Below are 23644 nucleotides of genomic sequence, written 5' to 3'. Positions count from 1 at the left end.
CTCAGTGTTACAACAGAGTATAGAAATGTCTAGCAATAGTCAAATAATTTGATCTTTAAATACAAAATAACCACATGAACACCTAATATACAGGTTTCATCTGAATACATATTTATTAGATAAATATTAGAGGTTGTCACATCATCTAACTACATACAGCTTTGCAAGACTAGAAATCACAATTAGGTTTCTGACCAGTTTAAAGTTTGAAATGGTTGCATTGTACAGAGATGTACAAAGACAATGACAATTTCTGTGGGGGTTACTTCAGGCTGTGCTGTGGGTGTGTTTATGTGTGGACATGTGAATCACCTGCAATCATGATATCAAAAATTATACAAAGTATGAATTTGGTTACAATTTTCGTCTGAAATCCCCATTTCTTTTCATTATTTCCATAGCACCCTAAAAATACACAGGTGGCAGGACCAGTACACCGGAAGCTAAATAGTACATGGAGGTAAAATAAAAAACAAAACAGAACAAAAATTCCTTTCCACACAGGGGCAGAGTATATTACATAAGACAAAGGTGGAGAGAGACCTCACAAACGCTAACAGGATCTAGTTTTTCACGTTAAGATGGAGTTTCAAGCCTTTTTTTTTGTTTGTTTGTTTTGTTTTGTTCCGTAAAATAAAAACAATACACATTCCAAGGGAAATGAATGCATCTGTTAACGTGTCTCTATTTCTCATTTACATATGTACACACGTCCCTTGAGTCGCTGCTGCTGACGTCATCCTGTCTAGATGGTCAGGTCGAGGGAGCAGACGTGTAGCTCTCTGGGGTGGGGGTGTGGGGGGGGTGGTGGTTAGGGCTTTCATTAGGGAGAAAGGATTAGAAGTGTCTTCAAAAATAAAATGGCTACAGGGAACATGATACACGGGTAAAGCTTCGAACCAAGGAGATGGGGTGATTGCCTGTACTGGGGCCTTCCCGCCTGCCCGCTGGCGCCCTGTCCGTCTTGTGGAGTGGCAGCAGAAACGTGTCTATGGCCTGGGTGGATGCTTGTCACAGAGAAGTGGCTTGCTGAGGCCTCGTTTTTGCTGAGGTTACTTATGGCTCCAAGTAGTCGTCCAAAAGGATGAGGGAAGCATCCCCACCCCGGAGTTCAGAAGCGCCCTTGCTTGGGGAGGCTGTCGTCACCCGAATCTGTCACCAACCGGGGGTCTCTCCAGCCCCGGGCACCTTTCTGCCTCCCTCACCCCCCTGGCCTGGCTCCAAAATCACTCCGGGAGAGGACGTTCCCAGAGCATGGGCTTCAGGCACCACGGTTCGGGAAAGCTCTTTGTCCAACTTGCTGGTGGAGGTTCGCTTGGGATGGGCCCCAGGAAACCTGCCTCAGGTGCCGAGCCCTGGCTTCCTCAGAGATGGTTGAGGGAGGTGCCCAGAGCCCGGGCTGTGGGGAGCAGATCGACCCTCTGTACTAGAAAGCTGTGGGTAGGTTGGTGAGCGGAGTAGGGACACCCGATAAGAACCAGAATGGACCCCAGGCCTTTCTGGGGAAAAGTAGCACAGCAGGAAGCAGGAACTTCTAAGGAAGGCATTTGGAAGTCTGTCTGGGGCAGAACATTCCCAGATGGCCGAACACAGGAGCGTGGCCACCTGCCAGGGCTATCGGCCACTGGGCAAGGATGGCCACGTGCTACCTGGCATCGTCTTGTCCCCACCAGCTGACTGGGGATGGCTCTGAACAGTGGGCGGCCTGCTCGAACTCACGGCACAGCCACCCACGTACTTTGTCCCTTCATCTGTACAAATAGGCCCTGGTTGCTTTTTTGTTTTTGTTTGTTGTTTTTTAAAAAAAAGGACTCGGTCTTGTTGTTGAGTCAAGGTATTTTAAAAACACCAGCAAAGGCTATAACCAGGTCATGAAAATGTTGAATATTATCAAAGACAATACTAAAATATTCACAAAGATATTTACAAAAGCAATTCTCAAAATAATTGATTTGCATACTGAACACCACGCTGTTTGAAAAAACCTCGACAACGGGACAAAGGAAAAGGGGGCGGGGACAATGGCAGCTTTCCTACAGAAAACCTTGTGCCGGCTGTCTGGTACAGTGACTGGAAATCAACAGCTGGGGCCACCGTTCCGGTCAAATCCAGAGGAGTGCTGGGGACCACCCGCCACAGGGGGAGACGGAGCTCGAGAACACGGACAGCGGACGGGAAGCAGGAGACCCCAGGCAGCAGCAGGGAGGGGCGCAACGAATTCACAGACGTGACCCAAGTGACGGCCCAGCAGCATCACAGGCCATGCGGCTTAGGGGGACAGAGGACCCCCAGACGAAACGGACGCCCCACAAGCTACCCGGGAGACTCCGAGAGCAGTAAGCCGGATGGAGCGAGGCAGTGGAGGGAAAGACCAGAGGCTGCTTCTGCTCCGGTGAGCAGGAGTGTGGGCAGCTTTGCAGGGCAGGGGGACACAGAGGGAAGGAGAGGCCGGCAGCCAAGTGCGGCACAGAGACACCACGTGACGCTGGCGGGCACATCCCGGCACGTGTGGTGACGGACTGGGGTGCAGCTGGGGCAGCCTTGAGCACAGGGACAGCCGGGACGGGGGGGCCGGAGAGGTGCCTGCGCCATGCCCGCACAGGCGCCTGAGCCTCCCCGCCCCTCCACCGGCCCACCCGGCTGTCGGGGCGGACACAGCAGAAGTGGGACAGAGGGAAGCAGGTGTCCCCCGTAACAGTCTGGGAGACGTGGGTGGGGGCAGGAGGGAGGAAACAGGACGCGTGGAGAGAAATGGGTTGCTTGCCGTCCAAGTCTACCGTCCCCTTTCTCAGATGACTCCGTAGCTTAATTAATCGTCATTGAAAAACAGGGAGTGGCTCGGAGCAAAGTTGTAAGTTGCCGTTCCTATCGGACTCCGGCTGGCGGCATCCCCCTGCCCCCCAACTAAGGGCACAGTAATTTTGGCTGGGGACTCTCTCCCTCTGCTCCCCGAGGCCGGGCCCCGGACTGAGTCCAGAGGTCATGGGGCCAGCTGCACTGTCCTGGCTCTGAGGAGGCCCTGACCCCCTTTCCCACCGGTCCCCAAGCAGGAATGGCACACCCTCTCTCGAACACAGAATCTTGTCCTTTTTTCTCTGCTTTCTGAGAGAGAGTGTTTACAGGGTATCTTGGCTTAGAGGTCAGGGGTCAAAGCGACGACCTTGGCCCCTGAGAGAGTTCTCTTTCCCAGAGGTTTGTGCTTTTCTGTGGTGGTGGTGGTGGTGGTGGTGGTGGGTGGGCCATTCTCACTGCCGCCAACCGTCACTGCTCCTCCAAGGCTCGGGGCCTGCCTGGGTCTCGGGGCGCCTTCTCTCAGGCTCAGTCACTTGAAGGAGGCTCTGGGCCAGGAAGCAGGGAGGCAGGGTTACAGTTTAGAAACCGGAAGAACCTCGGGGGGCACTGGAGGGTCGTTTGGAATCAGCACACACAGAGGGACCAGGAAGGCTTTGTCAGCGTGTGCCCTCTCGCCGGGCCGGTTCCCCACCTCGAGGCTCATCTTCAGGGCCTGCTCTGGGCACGGGCACCAGACCCACACAGCCTTCACAGTGCACCCTCCCGCCCCTCCGCTCTGAGAAGGCCGCAGCAGGGGCGGTCTGAGGGCATGGGCTCCCAGTGGTAAAGTGTGTGTGGGACAGATGGGGAAGGAGGCAGAGTGGGGGGGGATGGCCCCAGTGGAGGGGTGGGCTTCAGTTGTTCTCAAAGAGAGACAGGAGGTCATCGTTACTATTGCTCGGCAGGTCGGGGGGATCCAGGTACGAGAGGAGCTCATCGGGATTTGTGAGTTCTGGAAGGAGCTGGAAAAGAAGTACAGAAGCCCAGATGAGGTGTCAGCTGAGGGGCTGGGCTGGCCCAGGGTGAGGACTCCAGGGGTGCCCCCAAGGACTGCCGGGGTGCGTGCTTCTCTACCTGCTTCCCGGGGTCCTGGCGGGACAGGGGACACTAACCGTGCTGGCTGGCCTCAAACGCGCCCAGGCCACTGTGCTAGCCTGGGGCACACCCGCGCTTATTTCCAGTGTGGGGGAGACAGGCCCTCGGCCCGCCGGCCGGGAAGGCTCGTGGCAGGTCAGGGGGCTTTCTCTTGATTCCGGGCTTCCTCTGGCCCCAAGACCCTGCCAAGAGGAAGCCTGGGTCACGAAGGCCTCCCAGTAGAAACCACATGACTTTGCACGTAAGGCCGGTGGTCCCTGTAGCTCTCGGCACCCTGGACCTCCCCCCAGGAGCTCACTGCTCCCTGGTGAGCCTATGACCAGAGGGCGGCACGGAACCATCCTTCCCTGCGGCCCCTGGGCTGTGGCTGCAGACTCTCCCTACCCTCTACTGTGAGGTCCTCGGACTCCTTTTGTCACACCGGGGAACCTCATGAACCTAAGAGCACCCTCACTGGACGGGTCTGGGGAGGAGAGCTGGGGGAGAACCCTAGATGGCCGCACAGCCGAGTAAACCCCATTCACCATAAAGACTGCCGCTGCCTGCCGGGGCCGAGGGCGACCACAGTGGGGCTGAGGCGTGGAGAGGGCAGAGCAGGCCTCCTCTCTGGGAATCTAGAGCCTAGGGGCGTGGGATGGGAGGGGCAAGTGCCACATGTCCCTTCCCGGCCCACCCTAGCCGGCTACCTGGCCCCCATCACTCGAGGGCTCCTCCCACCCCGCTTTCCAGACCGGTCGGGCCTCAAGGTGGGAGACCCCTGAATCTCAGCCACCCACTTCTGCCCCAGTAGTCCTGGCACGACCCGAGGCTGGTCCTACTGTCACCCCTCACCGGGGCCTCTCTGAGTGAGCGATGGAGCAAAGCGGCAACACAGGGCGTGGACAACACACGGACAGGAAACTGGACACAGACACATACCAGCGAGACAGACAGAGGGACCCTGTCACTCCAGCCCTTCCCCTGCCTCAGGCCAGAGAGTGTGGCGAACACTGAGATGGCAAGCTTGATGTGGGGGTGGGGGCGGGGAGGGGGTCGGAAGGAAGAAGGGCAGGGGGCCTTCCTGTGCTTCCTCCAGGACCGTGGCCCAGAGGGACTCTGTGAGGGCCTGTGGGGGAAGGTGGGGTGGGGCAGGGAGGGGCTGCAGGACTGTGGCCGAGGGGACCGAAGGGCAGGTGCCGGCAAGGTGGGGAAGGGGGCGGGGGAGGGATGCTGGGACCCTTGGTGAGGCTTCCCCACTGTGGGGTTTCCTGGTTCTGGAGCCAGGGGAGGCAGGCTGGCTAGGCCCACCCACCACCCACCCACCCCCTCATAGCTGCACCTCCTCCACCCTGGGCCTTGAGCCCTCGACACCCACCCCTGCTCTCGGGCAGGTCCCAGCGCCAGGCCTAGCCCCAGGCCGGTGGTGACCCCAACTTACATCCAGCGAAGGCTCCGGCATGTCGGATGCTCCCTGTGCTCCGGCCTGACCCTCTAAGGCTGAGGAGGGGTTAAAGGTCAGGTCGCTGTGTGGATGGTTGCTGGGAGCGGCCTGTGGCGGTTGCCGGGGAGGCTGGGAAGGAGGAGGAGGAGCCCCACTGTGATGTAATGGAGGCCCTGACTGGCTGCTGGGGTGTGGGACGTGCAAACCTTGTTGTATGGAGGGATGGGGCTGGTCAGAACTGCCAGCGTGTGGCATCTGTGGAGGAGGAGAGAGCAGGAGAAAAGAAATGTGAGGTGACGAGGTACAGCAACGAGATGCCTGGAGAAATGAAAACCAAACAAAACCAGGAAAATAACAAACCCCCAAAACAAAGCTACCCCCTTACAAAGCTCAATGCTTTTTGTTGTTGTTGTCGTTTTGCAGAGAAACAAACAAAAAAAGTCCTCCCCCGAGGCTGCCAGTCAGGGAGGCTGTGGAGAGGGAGGCGGGGCCGGGGCCTCTGAGGCCATGTGGGGGCCGGGAGAGAGGTGGCCCGGAGCTCTGGGACAAGCAGACACTGAGAGCATGGTCCAGGCCCCCCGCAAGCCCCTCTGCCTCTGTAGCCCGGACACCATCACCACAATGAACAGGAAGGGCAGAATGGAGAAGCAAATGGGCATGTTTCCAAGGAGTGGGGAGGCGGGGAGGGTGACGCTGGCAGCGTGGTACGGCACACCCCTTCCCCCCACCCCTGCCCGCTGCCCCGGGGCAGCGGAGAGCAGACACGGACAGACAGCATGGGCAGGGGTGCAGCTCAGGAAGGGGCCTGCGTCCCCCAACGGGCCCTGGCCGGGGGGAGGGGGGGTGATGCTGGACACAGAGGCACCTTCCAAGGGCCCGAGGTGGCAGCGGCTGGCCCCTTGGGACCAGCCCCGCCTGCTGCCCAGGGTAGGGCAGAAGTGAGCCCCGAGTCAAAGGGGCAGAGCAGGGCTTCTCCCCATTGCCGGACCCTTCCTGTTGGCCACCCACCTAGGCAGCTGTAGGCCGCGTCCCCGGGTGCCGAGGAAGGCAGGCACCTCTGTGCCTCGCTGGGTGCTAGGGCTCACAGAGGGGGTGCCCCGGTGAGGCAGGAAGTGCTTCTCTAACAGATCCACTAGAGGCCCGTGCCCTCCTGTGTGCACGTGGACTGAAACACCAGGGCTGTGGCCGGGCAGGGGGCCTTATGGTGTATGACATCGAAACTTCCCTGCTGGTCTGGGTGCTATCCCAAGCAGCCTCCCTTCAGAGCTCAGATCTTGGAGCACAAGTCCACACTCTCAGCCCACGGCCAGTGCCCCAACAAGTCCCCCAACCGCACTCACACGATGCTAGCCAAGGGGAGCCTGACCCGCCAGGCTGCCGGTGAGCAAATGTCTCCTTGGTCTTTTTGTACCTTCCTACCCACCCCATCTTCCAGGCCATGAACACATTTCGTTTTTCCTTCATGGGTTTCGAAACAGCAGCCTGATCTCCAGACCCTAGTACCTCTTCCTGTTTCTCCTAAAGCTGCTCCCAGGCCTTGCTGGGAGCCTCTGCTCAGTCCAGCCAGCCCCAGGCAGCACAGGGCCCCCTCTGTCCCGGGACTGACTGTACGACTGTGGGACGGTGTGGGGGGATGCACACAAGGTGGGAAGGACCAGGAGAGGCTGGAAGGATGGCCACCATGACTGTCAGTAAGAGGCCAGCTTGTGACTCCCACCCATGCCCGTGGGTGCCCCACAGTGCCCATTCTGGGGGGCAGGGAGTGGCTCCACACTCCTGGAGCAGCCCAGCCCAGCCCAGCCCAGGCAGACAGTCTCTAGATCTGCTGACAACGGCTGTCCCCCTCAGGCCCAGAGGGACGCTCTGAGACCTGCTGATACACCTGTCACCTCTCTTGCAAGGAAGAGTCCTTCAGTGACCCAGCACCTGACGGGAGCCTCTCTGCCAGTGTCCGCGCACGTGGGCATCCAGCTGGTGCTCAGCCAGGGCCAGGCTGCCCTGGCGCGGGGCAGTTTATCCGTGACTGTACTATCCCTCTTCGCAGCTTTACTTCTGGGTCGCCGTCTAGCGAAAGCCCAGAAATAGGGAGGGACGGTGCATATCTAGGGAGCACCCCTGGGCGGCGTGGGTGGTGGTGGGGGGGCAGGCTGTGAAGTCAACTCACAGGCTTAGGGCCCTCTGAAAAGACCCCAGGTGGCAGGGCTCAGAAAGTAAGCAACATCCTGCTGCCATTGACCAGTGCTGGGACCTCTGTGTGTGACAGGTGAGGGTGTGTGGGGTGTGATCTGGGTGACTCCTGGGCATGAACTGCTGAGGAAACGGGAGGAGCTAGGAGAGAGGCTCCCAGAAGTCAGAAGCTCCACGAGGCAGAAGGGAACTTGCGAAAATGTGGCTGAAGCCCTGTGACAGCAGCTATGTCTGACTTGGCATTCTGGAGTTCCGTAGGAAAGATGCTGCAGTGTCCCTCTCCCAGAAGCCTTCCGGTTAACAGCCACTCTTGCTGAGAATCGGGTGGCTCGGGACGGGACAGCTTCTGGCAGAGCCAACCCCGTGTGGATTATGGTGCGATCCCAAGGCCCTTCCTCCCAGGCCACATGGGGGAAGATGGGAGGCCTGCAGCCCCGCCTTCCGGTGCAGGCCCGTCCAACCCCACTGCCGGGCCCTCTGTGACTGTCCCTCCTCCTGAGGGGAGAGACCAGGGACAGACAGAACGACTGAGGCCTGACTTCAGCCCTCAGGCCCCAGTTTCCCCAAACACCCCAACCGTGCTGTCTCCATCCGAGCGCTGCCAGAACCTTCGCTCCGTGGGCACAAGGCCTGTGTCTGTCTTGCTCACACTGGGTACAAAACCTGGCCTGGAGCAAAGGCTCAGGAAATGTGTGCTAAGTCAAACAGAGCCACGCAGTACTCACTGGAAGAGGACCTGGGGGTGGCCAGGCCTCTTACCACTGTTGGGTGTGTTAATATGTGACACGGGACCGGGCGTGAATATTCCGAGGCTGAGCAGACGGTGGCGATATGCAGAAGACTCAGACCCCTGGGGAGCAGGTGCCTAGGTGTGAGACAAAATTCTAGACAGCTGGGGCTATGGTAGGTCAGCATCTGAGTGTGCGTGTCAGGGAGAGAGGCTGGTGGCGGTGGTGTGTGTGGGGGTGTGGGGGTGCGGTGGGCACGTGTGGGAGGTGGGTGTGTGTACGTGCAGTGTGTGTGCAGACAGGAGCCTGCAGCTTCCCCCATCTGAGAATCCAACGTCCTAGGTGAAACCAACGTCCTTGGCCAAGTCCAAGGACACCGACTCAGCCTCGGTCAGGCCTCTCACTTCCTTCTGAGCCCCCAGACCCAATTGGCAGTCTTCCCCTTTGCCTGGGAGGGAGCTAGGCAAACATCAGAAAGGTCCTTGGGGGAGCCCTCTGCTCCCAGCCGCCCCACGCGGAGGACGGGGGTGAAGGGGGAGGTAGGGAGGTCAGGACGATGAAGAGGTACTCACAGTTTCCTGCATGGGGTGACTGAGGGGTTTCTCGAGGGCGGCCATGTTGTTGGGCATGTCCGGGGGGTGGGAGAGCTGGGGCGGCCCGTGCATGAAGTCGTTCATGGACGTCCCGCCAGGGTTTCCGTGGGGGAAGTCAAAGTTGCCATGGCCCTGGTAGTTGTTGCCTGGGGAGAAAACAAGATGGCACCGGGGCAGTGTCACCCAGAGGGAAGGCAGCCACGGGGCGGGGGGAGTGGGGGGACACGGAGTATGTAAGTTAAGATGTGACTCCTGTCCTGGCTCCTGTGGCCTTAGACGGAGCAGCAATATAGCCTCCTCTGGTGGGCCTCGGCACCCCAGGACCTGAGCTGTTTTATAGTTATGAGGAGGAACAGAGTGTGAGCAGGAGGTAGGCCAGGTTCCTGAGGGCAGGGGAAGATGAGGCCCCAGCCTGAGCCTTCCTCAGGATCTGCTGCACTAGACCCCAAGACCTGTTTCCTCACTGTCCCCCACGTGGCTGCACCCCTTCAGTGGGAAGACTGCAGCCCAGAGTGGGAGATCAAGATTTCAAGTCCACAAAGAGAGTTGCACCAGCCTCGAGGTGACACCATTAGAAGCCAGCTGTCTGGCCTCCCTGGCCCTTGCTCCCTCCCCAACATGGCCATGGAGAAGGATCAGAGGACCAGCATACTGGAAGGCTGTGGGATCCTGCTATGTTGGTTAACCTCTCCGGGCCTCTAATCATCCAGGAGCCTGGATCCTGCAGGGAGCTGCCATTGCCAGTGTTTAAGGGGGCTAGGTACTTTCTAGGAACCCAGGGCAGTACAGCATAGCTTGGTCTGGACAGCAGGGAGAGTGAGAGGGCAGGGATGGTGAATTTGGTGGCCAGAGACCCCTGGAACTCTGTGCCTGGAAGGATGGGAGCATTTCAGGGACCGGGACAATACAGATCTCACAGAGAAACACGGAAGGGCTGGGGGAAGGGCCAAGAACTCCAAGTGGGAGTGTTCTGTTAGTGCCCCAGGCAAAGCAGGTTCCAAAGAAGGCAAGGAGCTGTCCCCTGCAGCTCCAGGAGGCAGAGCCCACTTCTCAGCAGGGTGCTGACCCACAGGGCGGGACGGAACCAGCTGGCGAAGGAGAGAGGATGGTGTTGAATGGGCCACCATACCAAGTCCAGTGACATGGGTTGTGTTTTGGGGTGTATGTTGCCTCTACCTCTTCACACCACAATCCCCCCTGCACTTGTCACGTGAGCCCAGAGACGTTGTACCCCTGCTGGGACTCCTCTCTCCCACCTCATCCAACGTCACCCACCTTGGTTGCTGTAATCGTTGGAGTTGGCGCCCCCCGGTGGAGGCGGGAGTGGGTAGGGGGATGGGCCAGGGCCCAGGGCTGCGATCATTTCCATGACGTTGGGCATGATCATCTGGCTGGGACTCATGGTCTTGAACCGCTTGGAGGGGATGCCATCTGGGTCATCTTTAATGTGCAGGTCTGACTTGATGGGGACTGGCCGCCAGCTGCACGTGGGGTCGATGGTGACCTCTTCAAACTCGGAGCTGGTGGGGAGCAAGGGGGCAGAGCTGAGGTCACGCGGTACCAGGCCTGGGATACAAGGGCTTCTAGCCCAGGCAGACACTGAACTGTCCCTGCCTAGGCCCCTGTCCCCATCCTTGCCACGCTCTGCCATATGACAGGGGTGTGAGGGAGTTTTACATCTGTTTGAGGGATGGGGAGGGTGAGGTGAGGAAAAGCAAGTGGCTGGACACAGGACAGCCGGCCCCAAGGCCTCCCGCCCAGGAAGTGGCTGTCCGGGGCACTGTCTTGTTCTGGCTGAGCTTAGTCCTTTCTAGAAAGTTCATTCGCCCCCAGATAGAAAAGTTCCTGAGGCAGAGTCACCAGAGGTGACTGGAACACCAGGTAGAGTTCCAGAGGTGAGAGCTTGGGTTGGCGAATGGTCTGCAGCTGGGGACAGGGTGGGGTATCAGGAATGTCCCCGTCTCGTCTCCTCCAATCCAGGCGGGCACTCCCCCGCCCCCTCCACGTGCCCCGAGCTGGGGGGGGGGGGGCCCACTTACTGTTGGATGGCGTTCAGGATGCCCCACATGTACTGATCCACCTCCAGGCCCTCAAGCAGAGCCGTTTTACTAGAAAAAAAGAGAAGGGGGCTTGGCCTTTGCTCTTGGAGCCTAGAGACTAGCGCGTAGTGCACCCCTCCCTGCCGCGTCAAAGACTCTGCTTCTGCCACGGGTTACTACTGGAGGCAGTGACAGGAGAGCACGGCCTTGTGACAACTTGACACAAGAAGACGGCACGCGGCCCCTGTGCGCCGAGCTCCTCTGCCGTGTCTGGGTTCTCGGTTTGGCTCCTAGGGCAGGAGGAGGTGGCTAGACCCCAGACGGCAGGCCCAGATGGAGGCCAGTGAGGAAGGTCCCGCCGGGGTAGGTGTTACTTACTTGCACACAGGACACCGCCAGGTCCCTCTCTCACAATTCAGCTGTAGGTACGACTCCAGGTCAAAGCACTGCAGAGGCCGGGAGGCAGACAGACAGACAGACAGATGAGAGGACGCGTGGGTGCGAGTGCCACCGCCTCTGGGACCCTTGTGAAGATCTCCCAGCAGGGAGGGAGAGGGGGGCGGGGAGACAGGGGCTGGGTTGTGGGGGCCGGCGATCATGAGGCCTTTCCCCTGCTCACATGGCTAGCCGGCCACGTTGAGTCCCTGCATGGCTCACTTCTCACACCACCTTTGTGCCCGATGGCCCCTCGCCTGTGTCCTCTCAGAAGGCTTCCTGGATCACCCAAGAGTGTGTCTCCACAGACCCTGACCCATGACGGCCTGGCCTCCCTGTCAGCCCAGCCCCGGCTCCGAGAACACATCCAGTCGAGTTCATCAGTACGTGTTGGTGCCCACAACGTTCTCCCCGAGGGAAGCTCCTGCCCCACCACGAAGCCCTCCAGACCTGCTGTGTGGAGGGAGGGGCCGAGGCTTCACCTGGCTTGGCCCCCCAGCCTCTGCAGGAATGGCCGCTCCGCCTCTTCTGGGACTTCTTCCTGAGCAGCCCCCACCCAGGGAATCCCACCCATCCAGGCTGCCCACATTTGCACAGTGCTCTATTAGAGCAACCCAGGCCACGACAGTCACTCATTCTACGGCCACTTTCTGAACACCTGCTTGGGGCCAGGCCCCAGGACACAGCAGCGATCAGGCAGAGGTGTCCCTGCCCTGGGGCTCCAGGCCAGCTGTGGCCGTATGTGCAGGACTTGCAGCTGGCTTCTGACATCTGTCAGGACTGGGACTGTCCAAATCGGTTCTGGGGCCCCCTGGGAACCTAGCCCTGAGCATGCAGAGAAGATGCTCGCTCAAAGGATGGACGGAGGCCGGAGGGAGTGAATACAACCGGCTGCTGATGGCCGCCGAGTCCTCTGGGGACCAGAAGCAGGCCCTGCTGCCCGCCCTCCCGCCCCCGCCTGCCCCTCACCATCCCAGCCAGACGCCAGCCATCCTGCTCCCGCTCGAGCTGCACCTGCCAGGACCACTCACCTGGACGTGCTTGCAGTCGTGACCTCGAGCAGGCAGCTGGATGCGCCGGAATGTGATGGGGCACTTCAGAGACACCTTGATGGCTGTCTGCTCCACGCCATCCTCTCCGTTGAGGGTCGTGTTGCCTGACGAGGCAGCCACGCTGCTGAAATTCCGCTTGACTGTGGGGCAGGAGGCACAGGTGGCTGAGGAGGACGGGGCCACCCTGCACACATCACACTCCCTCGTGTGGCTAAAACACACCCTGCTTCTCCACCGCCCCCCGGACACTGGGAGGTCCTGGGAAAAACTAGCGCACCCAGGCCTGGTCGCAGGGGAGCTCGGCCCGCCGGGTGCCCTGGGCCACCCAGCTCTCTGGGACGGCAGCCCCCACGTGCGACGTGCGGAACGCGTGTGTCCCCGGAGCAGCCGCGTCAGCTCCCCAGTCTCTGCCGAACAGACCCCGCCTTCACCAGCACGGGGGACTTTCTACGGCACTTACAGAAACACGGTCTGGCCCTTCCCACTGATTTTCTGGGTCAGTGGAGAGCCCTTCAGGCTCTCCCGTGCTCACTTCTACAAGGGTGGAGATGGGAACGGACAAGCGCCGGGCGGGAACGGAGGGCTCAGGAGGTGATGTGGAGAAGCAAGTCGAGCGGAGAGGCAGCGGTGCACCGCCCTGCATACTGCCCCCGAGTCATCACCTGGGTGCCTCCTCCAAAGGAGGGGACTCTGAGCCAAGTCCCTGTCTCTAGTTTACACATGAGCTGTTGGGGTGGGGAGGCCGGTCCAGAATCCACCCCTGGGTGAAGATCCCCTTTGTCCAGTTCCTAGAAGTGATCTTCTAGGTGATCACCTCCTCCAGGAAGCTTGCCTGGCCTGTCTACACCACGGTGTGTGGTTTTAATTTGCCTCGCATCCTGTGCTGCGAGCCAGCTCTTCCTTGAGAGGCAGGCCTCACAGCCCATGCTCATCTGATCACCCCCACGGCTCCAGAAGGAGGGACATGAGCTGGGGGGGCGGTGGGGACTGGTGCCAAGGAACGCTCGGGCCCCGGGGTGTGTGCATGGAGCCAAAGGCCGGTCCCGGTTCTCATTCCCTGCGCCCCCGCACTCACTTTTCGTGATACAGTGCTCCGCGGGCAGGAGGCGTTTCTTGAGGAGGCCTTGCAGCACGGAGCGCACGGAGGGCCGGTGGACCAGCTGCAGCACGAAGAGGTGGGACTGCCGAGGAAAAGCGTAATCAGTTCCCACCCCAAGGCCCCAAGGCCCCCACGGCCGGCCCCACTTGTGCCCAGAGGCCCCTGGAGGCCAAGCACAGGAAAGGGCCCATGATCCACAGTGATGCCACTCTAGAAGAGGGTCTCCTGAGGCCTGGGATGTGTCCTGGGACTTGTGAGCCTGGGGACCCAGGCAACGGTCACCACTTGGGGGACCGTTACTTGGGCTCTAGGCTGACTCAGATGTTGAAAACCTCCTGGCATGAGTTATGGGACACCAGGCATGAGGACTGGAGTGGGCCTCACTTCCTAACCTTGCCTGGCACGGCTCCATGTCATGTGTTCTTCACCTTTCCTGCCAGAGGGGGTCACCCCTGTCTTCACTCCTCCAGGAAGCCTTCCAGGACTGCACACCCCCACAAGCCCCTACAGGTTCCTCATTCTGACAGCATTCCCCATCCTGTGACTTCTCAGGATCAGTCATTTTCCTTCCCTTATGTCCCCCACAGAGGCCAGCAGAGCAGGACAGGCAGGCAATCTATTTCCCTACAGGTCCCTGGGCAAGCCCTGTGTGCCAGGCCCGGATCTCTGGGAGGACAGGAGTGTGGCTCCGATGTGGATCCAGGGCAGGTCACGGATCGGGGGGACGCACACAGTTATTCCACGGCCCCGGGGCAACGTCTGTGAAGACGTGTTTCCGCAAGACCACTGCCGTGGCTGCGGGGATGAGGACAGAGACCCGCAGTCAAGGCTGCTGCAGGCCAGAGGGGGACTCAGCCCCGCCACGCCAGCCCCACCCGCACACTCACGCAGCAGCAGGCCGTGACGGTGATCTGGATGGTGTTGCGGCCCGGCTGGCACACGTGCTTGAGGTGCAGGGGCTTGTGGGAGGTCTTGTTGTCCCCGCGCTCGATGGTGAGGGGCGTGGCGTTCACGCTGACCTGCACGGAGGCCGGCCAGTTGGTGTTCATCTGCCGGTCCTCGTGGTGGTAGCACTTGAACTGCAGCTCCAGGTCGGACCTGAGGGGGTGCGGTGAGGCTCAGCTGGCTCTGCCCAGGGCCTCGGTGACGCCTGGCCACCTCGCCACAGCCCGAGTCCCTCAGGGCCACGCGTCCTCCGCTGGCACCACCGCCTTCGCCTCCCCGGGCTCTCCTCTCCCACCTTGGATGCTCCCCCTGCCCACATCCCCAGGCCAAACCCACCGCCACAGCCCAGAGTCCCCTGCACTGTTCACTCCAGCCACACCCCACAGCTCTGCTGGTCTCCTCCTGACCGCTCCCCGCAGCCCCTCTATCCTGTGCCCCAAGGATGGAGACAGAGGAAAGAAACGGACAGACAGTAATGTGACAAGACCAGCTAGGGGACCGATTATGTCCAAACCAGACTCCAGTTGGGAGCAGCACCCAGGTCAGCCGGCTCAGTGTGGTCAAGGCACCGAGTGAGCTGTGCGTGCGCACGTATGTGCCCAGGGCAGACCCGTCTCGTGCCTTTTAGGTGCTCACTGGGCAACTAAAGGTTGCAAATGTGAGTCCTGCGTGAGGAGGAAGGGCCGAGGGTGGAGACACCAGTGGGTCCCGGCATTCAAGAGAACTGGGTCTGAGTCCCAGCTCTGCCACTTGCTGTGAGAAGCCCTGCAAGCTAATCAGCTTCTCTGGTCTCACTGCCAACGGCACAAGCATCGCCCACTGGCAAGATCAAGGTAGTGACGTCATGTGTGGAAGGCACAGAACACAGGGCCTGGCCTGGCCAGCCACCTCCAGACCTTGTACTCGAGTGTGTCTGGACGTGTGAGCAGCTGCGTGGCTCGGCGGCAGCCCCTTGCAACCTGTCGGACTTGCTGGTCCCGCCCAAGCCAGCCCCATCCCTCTGTGTCCCGGCTCTAGCCACAGCAAACCATGTTCAAGTTCCTCTTGCCAACTCAGGGCCTCTGCGTTGAATACTGCCTTATTGGCCTTTGGGTCTGAGCTAGCCACCTTTTCCTCTGGGAGGTCTTCCCCGATCAGTCTCTCAGGACCAGGGTGAGTGACAGCTGCTTCCCTGCTCTTAGGCCACCATACCTGCCAAGGCCTGTGACATCCCCCAAACCTTGCAGAGAGCAGGGCCCAATCAATGATGCTGAACGGGTGAAGTTGGCAGGCAGAAGCTGCCGTGATCTGTTCACGGCAATGCCTGGGCTAGGGAGGTCACCACCGGGGGCTTCCTCCCCCTCGCTTGAGCCTGTGCCCCCCGCCATGACACTCACCTCCACATCAGCGTCTGGTGGACTGTGGGCCGCAGGTGAAAGACGTGGTTGCTGACAGCCAGGTTGTGCTCCAGGCGGAAGGGCTCCAGCACCACGCCGTCCCGCACGGGGAACGTGAGCCGCAGCTCGTCATTGTGGTTGGCTGGGTGGGGAAGGAGCTGGATGAGCCCCGTGCCTGTGGCCACACGGGCACACAGAAGCACGGGCTCCAGGGCTGTGGGTGGAGCTCGCTCGCCCACACAACACGCACCCTTAACTGCATGCTCACGGGGCCACACAGGCGTGTGTGTAAACAGGGCCACAGAAGCTGGGCTCTTTGCCCGCGTGCACACCAGGGAGCCTGTTGTTTCTGTCAGTCCACCCGACCCTATCCTGACCACCCCTGAGTCCCGTGTCCCACTCACCCTGGCTCTACTTCCCCTCTTATGCCCACCTACTCCCCACTCTGGAAGCACCAGGCTTCTCCGCCCAGCCCCTCTCCACAGCTGGGAGCCGCTTTTCCTTCCAGACTCCAGCTACTCAGGAAGGTGATGAGGAGGACTGTTGGCAGCACAGCCCTTCCCCAAATTTCCCTTCTGGGTGGGGCTTATCTGCTTTCAAGCCCTCCTGCCCTTGCCACACACCCAGCCCCCACAGGCAGTCCAACTTCCAAACCCCCTGGCTCCTGGCCCACTGCAGGGCCCTGGATGAAGCTGGCCAGACAGAGGGAAGAGGTGGGGCTGGCCAGACAGAGGGAGGAGGTGGGGCTGGCCAGACAGAGGGAGGAGGTGGGGCTGGCCAGACAGAGGGAGGAGGTGGGGCTGGCCAGACAGAAGGAGGAGGTGGGGCTGGCCAGACAGAGGGAGGAGGTGGGGCTGGCCAGACAGAGGGAGGAGGTGGGGCTGGCCAGACAGAGGGAGGAGGTGGGGCTGGCCACACAGAGGGAGGAGGTGGGGCTGGCCATACAGAAGGAGGAGGTGAGGCTGGCCAGACAGAAGGAGGAGGTGGGACTGGCCAGACAGAGGGAGGAGGTGGGGCTGGCCAGACAGAGGGAGGAGGTGGGGCTGGCCAGACAGAGGGAGGAGGTGGGGCTGGCCAGACAGAGGGAGGAGGTGGGGCTGGCCAGACAGAGGGAGGAGGTGGGGCTGGCCAGACAGAAGGAGGAGGTGGGGCTGGCCAGACAGAGGGAGGAGGTGGGGCTGGCCAGACAGAGGGAGGAGGTGGGGCTGGCCAGACAGAGGGAGGAGGTGGGGCTGGCCAGACAGAAGGAGGAGGTGAGGCTGGCCAGACAGAGGGAGGAGGTGGGGCTGGCCAGACAGAGGGAGGAGGTGGGGCTGGCCAGACAGAGGGAGGAGGTGGGGCTGGCCAGACAGAGGGAGGAGGTGGGGCACTCACCTGGGGGTGGTGGCAGAGCGCTCATATTTGGCTTGATGTCAGGTGGGAAGGGTGGTTTAACGTCTTGGCTGGGGGACAGGTACGGGGGGATGCTGCTCCCGGGGGTCATGGGGGGCGTGGGGTTCCCTGGAACAGGTGAGTGGGGGTAATTTGCCACAGGAACCGGCCTAGGAGGCTGGGGGGAAAGAGAAACCACACATAGGTTATGGGGTCACAGGGATAGGAGGGACTATGTCTGTGGACATACACCCCACCCACCCCACAGTCCTTGGACTATGGTTCCTGGTCCCTCAAGGGAAGAGAGCCCCTCGGGACATACATCTATCCTGGTCAGCACTAAGGCCTCTGTCTCAATTGGAAGACAGGTGGGCCTAGGAAGGGCCTTCCCACCCTTCACTTGGGTCACGGCACTGCAGTGCTAGGCAGGTGCAGGGTCCCCTGCCCACTTGACAAACAGGGACACAGACTCAGGGTAGGGGGGACTAGTCTAATGCAATCTCAGGAGGAGAGGAGAGCTGGGGTGAAGCCCAGGTCTCTGGTTGCCTACATAATGACTCTAGGCCATACCCTCCAACCCCCCCAGCTCAGGGGGTCCCCAGATGGAGTTGGGCCTGTAGCATCCTGGGCAACTGGCACCCCAGGAGCCCCTCACCCTTCTGGTCCCAGTCCTTATGCATCCCTGGCCCACCTGCCTGGACCTGTGGATTCCGTCTGGGCATTACTGTGTCCCAGAGCTGACGACCCGTGAATGCACCCTGATCCATGGGCCCGGGGACGGCATGGCCCCTTAGACACACAGGTGCACGGGGCTTAGAGCTAGGATGAAAACTGGAACATACCCTATTGACATTCCCCTGGCTGTAGTTACTGTAGCTGCTTCCCGAGAAGGTGTTGTTTTGTCCATTAAATTGCTCTGGCTGTTAAAACAAGATAAACAATGTGATGAATGTGGAAGGCAGAAAAGCTACCAGAAGCCTGCTTTCTTTCCTGATGTGAAAATTGGCCAGCGGTACCATACAGGGGATGCTGGTGAGGCCCATCCAGTGCTGCGGTGCAGAGCGGGACAGGGGTGGAGCAGGTCACCCGCGGGGACAGCATTTCCTCTCTCTTTCCATAGCTAGTGATACAGCATGAGTTTACAAAAAAACCAGAAACACCTAGTGTGTTAAAGCTGGAGCAGTGAAGGTGGTCATGTAAGTCAGCATGAATTCTCGCCAAATATACGTAAAAGTGTTTCTAGAGCAGGCTTCACTCCTGAGATGTACTTTACAACAATCCCGAAGAAGGAAAAAGCGAGGGACATTTGGGTGGCTCAGTCGGTTAAGCGTCCGGCTCTTGATTTTGGCTCACGTCATGACCTCACAGTTGAGTTCAAGCCCCCGTTTGGGCTCTAAGCTGATAGCACGGAGCCTGCTTGGGATTCTCTGGCTCCTTCTCTCTGTGCCCTGCTTCTGTTCCCTCCCTCTTTCTCAAAATAAATAAACATTAAAAAAAAAAAAAAAAAAGAGGCAGGAAAAAGCTATGTACCTGAAAATATCTGTGATAGTGTTACTTCCAAAGTGAAAAATCAGAAACAACCCAAATATCCAATAAAAAGTGAACAATAAAATAGGGTGTGGTTATGTATCCGTAGAATGTTAAACATCCTTAAAAGAATAAAAACCATGGAGGGGCGCCTGGGTGGCTCAGTCGGTTAAGCGGCCGACTTCGGCTCAGGTCATGATCTCGCGGTCCGTGAGTTCGAGCCCCGCGTCGGGCTCTGGGCTGATGGCTCAGAGCCTGGAGCCTGCTTCCGGTTCTGTGTCTCCCTCTCTCTCTGCCCCTCCCCCGTTCATGCTCTGTCTCTCTCTGTCTCAAAAATAAATAAAACGTTAAAAAAAAAATTAAAAAAAAAAAAAAAAGAATAAAAACCATGGAGACTTTGTAGCAATAAGTGACACGCTTGTGATTTCACATCAAGTGAAAGAAACAGATTCAAAATTACAGCCTTAGTAACAGTCTCAGAACAGGCTGATGCCCATGTGCGTGTAGCGAAACAAGGTTTAGAACTAATATTAATATATCTAGGTGGACGCTTTTTCCTTTAAAAAAATGCATTTTTTAAATTATTATCTCGTGTGCTGTAAATAGTGAAAGGAGAGGAGAAAACCCTTGTCTGAGCCCGTGGGAACAGGAAAGGACATTTTGGTCGCTGCACGCATGGCTCTGAGGACAAGATGACACATCCTGGAAGTTTCTGCCTGCCCCCTGGTGCCTCAGGGGAACACAGAGCCAAGAGGACACGGGTGGGGGTGGGGATGGGAGGTGGGGAGGGAGGAAGGGGCCTGTGGGGTGGTAGAACTCACCTTGTAATACTGCCCCATGTTGACCGTGGGGGGTGGGTACTGCCCCGTGCTCGGCTGGCTGGGCATCCTTTGCCCGGGGTAGTTGGGAGAGGTGAGCGGCCGTGGGGGGTTGGGGGTAGGGTACTGGCCTGGCTGGGTGGGGAACTGGCTGTTTGGTCCATATTGCTGGTTTCCATAGTTGGGCTGTGGCGGCAAAGGAGAAGGTGTGTCAGTGTCGTGGGGCCAAGCTACTCACCAGACGGCCACCTCACCTCTGTCCTTGCTGTTTTCCTCTGGCAAACTGCCCCCTCCCCCACCCGGAGAGAGGAGGCTGAACCAGATGATGTCTGAGGCCCTTGCTGCTCTGAGACACTAGGTTCTGGCTGTGCGGCTGGAGGCCCTCTCACCGTGAAGATGTCTTCTCCAAGTACCCTGCTCCCCGAACCGAGGGCACTTTCAGAGCCTCTCATTCCTGCCATCGTGAGGGGGCCCTATTCCAAAGCCCCCTTTGTGCCTCTCCTAGTACTTGGTACGTGACGGGGGAAGGCAGACAACAGGATGTGCTTCCAGAGAGGGGACTCCCTCGACCCCTGCAATCTGAGGCTGAATCTGGGAGGCACCGTCCCCAGAGCCCACACTCCATTCCAAGAGAACGCACAGCCACTCCATTCTGGGCCATGTTGCAGGGGTGGGAAGAAGCCGCCTTGTGGAGGTTCCAGACAACCCTTCTCAAGACAGGCAACTGAGAGAGAAGACAGCTCCAGGGAGGGGCAGGACCACTGTCCTCGGAGATCTACAACGTGACACATGACACACCGATGTCCACCTCGTAGCTGCCTTCCCCCTCTGTAAGATTAAGTGACCCTCAGGGGCCACCTGCCGCCCAGACACTCCAGGCCATCACGTCTTGTGGAGTCGCTGGTTCCCTCTCCCTTGTCTGTTGAAACTCCTGGTTTAGTAACTGTCTCTCTATGGAGGCCCAGTGGACCCTCCATAAATCCTCGCTCAACAAATGAAAGCAGGATCTGAAGGTAAGCGGTGGAGGAGGGAGGTGTCCACGCCAGTGTCAGAGAATCTGCCACTCATACTGCTGTGATACGGTGGCCGCTCTGTGTGACAGTGGGGTTCCTGTCATGTCACCGGAGGAGGAACGCGGGTGGGGGCTGGGGCCTTCCCACCAGACTGCAGAGGAGGAGTCCTGTGTGGCACGGGGCAGTCTGGCACCTGCCCCTGGCCCAACGTGCCAACAGCTCAAAGGTTCTAGAAGCACACCGCTGCGAGGGAAGGCCTGCCTTCCCAGGCAGCGTCAGGCCACGTGACCACCCAGCGTCACAGCCCGGAGCCAGGCGTTTTGTAGCCGGGGAGCATCAGCATTCTACGAAGAGGATGATTTAGTAAACATAAATGAAGGCCTCTGGCGGGCCCTGGGCAGCGCAGCACAGAGGCAGGCACAGACGGATGTCAGAGCAACGACTAGGAATTCCTTTCCCGATCTCCGTTCCTGCCATCACCTCCTTGGGGGCCCGCAGCCCTGAGTCTGGGTCTGCACATGCATCTCTAGCCCGGCCAGCAGGGAGGCTGGGAGTGTGAGCACAGAAGGGGCGAGAGAGGGCCCAGAGCTCATGTGGGGGGCTGTATGTGGGAGACAGAGGCCCGCGGCTTGAGCCCCCAGCACAAGGACAGCCAGGGCCTTGACAGCCACGGTCCTTCTCTGGCTGGTACCTCCCTGCACCCGTGCCCACCCAGGAGTGTCTGGGTGTTTGAGGAGGTCCCTGACCTCTCCCTTAACTGGATTCAGGACGCCTCCAACAATGGCCAAGCCCGAGCTAGGGTGAATACTGAGGGAATCACAGAGACCTTCGAGGAACTTAAGGTTGGACTCTAAACCCACTTGCAAGCCCAAGCTGAAGGCCACAGTTCTGAGACAGGCAGGGGGAAGCGGGTCTGAGAATAGGCAGCAAACAGACAGCTGCCGGGAAATTGCTCAGCAGGGAGCCTCGCCTAGGTAAGGAATCGAGGCAGGCTCCCTGAGGAGCGTGGGCGTTGGGCTAGGATTCTAGGGGCCCTGTGTCTTTTGCTACTGAACTAAATCCTTACCCAGATAGGCCACTTGCTGCCAACTTGTTTTCCCGTTGCTCACTGAAGGCCCTATGACACCCCCTCCAGGAAGTCCTCCTTCTCTGACCTCAAGCTGAATTCCATACACCCCACCGTGCATCACTGCCTTATGGGTTCTCGCTTAGACCTTCTCTTTCCTGCTGAGGTCTCGGTTCCCAGAGGACAGGTGTGGGTTTTACTTCCCTAAATCTTCACCGCCCCCTTGGCTGAGCTGGCTGGGCAGCCAATTAGGCAACGTTCCTCCCGAAAGAGCAGCTGACAGTTGATGGAGAAGAGCCCTAAGAAGCACGCTGCCTGCCTTCCAATCACTTCTCTGACGTGCACAGACATTAGATATGTACAGGGTTTTGTCTCCTCTCTTGCTCTTGGAAGTGAGAAGCCCTCATGCGGATGTGAGGAATGTGGACTCGAGGAGGTTTCGCTCCTTACTCAAGTCACCCAGTAGCCAGTCGGCAGCTACAGCTGTCCGTGCCCGCCCGGGGCCAAGCGCCCTGGGTACAGCCCCTCATTCAAATCTTCCAAGCAGCCCCAGGAGGTGGGCTGGACCGTCACCATCTTTTATAGGTGAAAAACCAAGACTCAAGAAGGGACACGGCTTGATCAAGGACTTCCAGCTGGGAAATGGCAGAGCTGGTCTTAAAGCCTGGAGCCCGATTCCTCAGTCCTTAGGCTTGGCCTTTTGGTCCAGGTTTTGTCCAGGTCAGTTCGTACCCTTTCCAAAGTACTGCCCACAGTCCCTGTGTTTTCAAGCCCCAGGTTTCCCCCCTCCCCCTCCCCGCCCCCAGCTCCCACCGTGAACGCCACCTGCCTGCTGTCACACTCACCTCTCCCGGGTATGGCCTCTTTATGCTTTGAATAGGCAGGGACTGGGGCCGGGGCCCCGGGTAGGTCTGCTGGGGCATCCGCTGCCCATGGGTGCCAAAGGGGCTGATGCCGGGCGGCCGGGGCTGGTTCATCCCCATGGGAGGGCCGCTCATCCCCGAGGGTGTCATGCCAGCCGCCATGCTTGCGGGGTTCATGCTGCCCCCCATGGAGGCAGGCCCCCGCGGCCCGGGCTGGTTCATGAATTGGCTGTTATACGCCTGGGTGGGACCCATCTGGAAAGAGGAACAGACCTTCAACGGGAGAAGAAGAAAAAAAAAAAGAATAAAATGCCACATGCATTGAAAGTGCAGGGAGGGAAGGGTGGGGGAGGTGGGAGGCTCTGGGTTGGGGGGCACTTTCCTGTGTGGCTGCAGCTGGTGACCAGGCCCCAAGGGAATCTCTGGCCCCATGGGCTCACCGCTGCCCTCTGCAGGCCACACGGGAAAGATGCAGCCCAAGGGTGTTATGGGGTGGGGGCGCAGTCACTCCAGAGAGCAGGCAGCATTTCCAGGGAGGCAGGCAGGGAACGGGAAGAAGGTGCAGAGGTGGGGAGGGGCGTGGAAGGATGGGGGGGGGATGAGGATGGAGGCAGGAGCCCCTTTCCTGGAAGCCCTGGCCCCGCCCTTGGCCAATGGAGACACACCCTCCATCAGCAGTCTGAGGCAGTCCCAGCTGTGCCCATCCTACGGTCCCCACCTCCTGTCCCCTGTCCTGCACTCCTGCGGGGAACCCCCTCGCCTCACATGCCATCCGTCCTGAAGGTCAGGGGAGCAGAACTGGGACCAGGGCTCAACCCCCAGATGGGATGACAAGGAGTATATGGTCTTCAGAGGCCACCACGGGGACAGACTGGTGACAAGACATTTTAGACATGGAGTCCACTCTTGGGCGAGCAGCAGCCCAGAGGGCACTGAGGAACCTCCTTCCCCATTCTCAGACACGCACGAGCCACAAACCCACGCGGAACAAACATAAACCCCCCCACCCCCGCCACACCCACGTCCTGACACACACCTTTCCACGTGCCTCCAAGAAAGCCCAAACACACCCCGACCCCATCAGCTTTCCCAGCACCCAGGGCACTGACACCCCAGGCCTGACTCCCCGGGGCTGCCTGCCTTGCTGAGTGGGCCGAGGCTCGACTGGGACTGGCGGGGCCCTTA

The 23644-nt window shown here is 59.5% G+C and overlaps 1 protein-coding gene across 6 annotated transcripts in view; it reads right to left on the bottom strand.

The window, feature by feature from the left end:
• Positions 1-447: 447 nt before the first annotated feature.
• ZMIZ1 (zinc finger MIZ-type containing 1) overlaps positions 448-23644 on the bottom strand; it is a 233733-nt gene continuing 210536 nt past the window's right edge. For 4 of the 6 annotated variants that reach the window (XM_042907513.1, XM_042907514.1, XM_042907516.1 and 1 more), the window contains 14 exons: positions 22442-22732; positions 19521-19703; positions 18015-18092; positions 17176-17350; positions 15802-15943; positions 14368-14578; positions 13457-13562; positions 12361-12521; positions 11273-11340; positions 10895-10963; positions 10131-10375; positions 8835-9001; positions 5345-5602; positions 448-3794 (listed from right to left, as the gene is read on the bottom strand). In XM_042907513.1, the coding sequence (XP_042763447.1) occupies positions 3687-3794; positions 5345-5602; positions 8835-9001; positions 10131-10375; positions 10895-10963; positions 11273-11340; positions 12361-12521; positions 13457-13562; positions 14368-14578; positions 15802-15943; positions 17176-17350; positions 18015-18092; positions 19521-19703; positions 22442-22732 (2262 nt within the window). In that variant the 3' untranslated portion in view covers positions 448-3686. The remainder of the gene's footprint in view (positions 3795-5344; positions 5603-8834; positions 9002-10130; positions 10376-10894; positions 10964-11272; positions 11341-12360; positions 12522-13456; positions 13563-14367; positions 14579-15801; positions 15944-17175; positions 17351-18014; positions 18093-19520; positions 19704-22441; positions 22733-23644) is intronic. The other 2 variants (XM_042907518.1, XM_042907519.1) reach the window with 2 other exon arrangements.

The sequence above is a fragment of the Panthera leo genome, chromosome D2 (assembly GCF_018350215.1).
Source record: "Panthera leo isolate Ple1 chromosome D2, P.leo_Ple1_pat1.1, whole genome shotgun sequence".
NCBI lineage: Eukaryota > Metazoa > Chordata > Mammalia > Carnivora > Felidae > Panthera > Panthera leo.
Note: the sequence above shows the minus strand (reverse complement) of the source record. Positions and strands in the feature narration are given on the sequence as shown.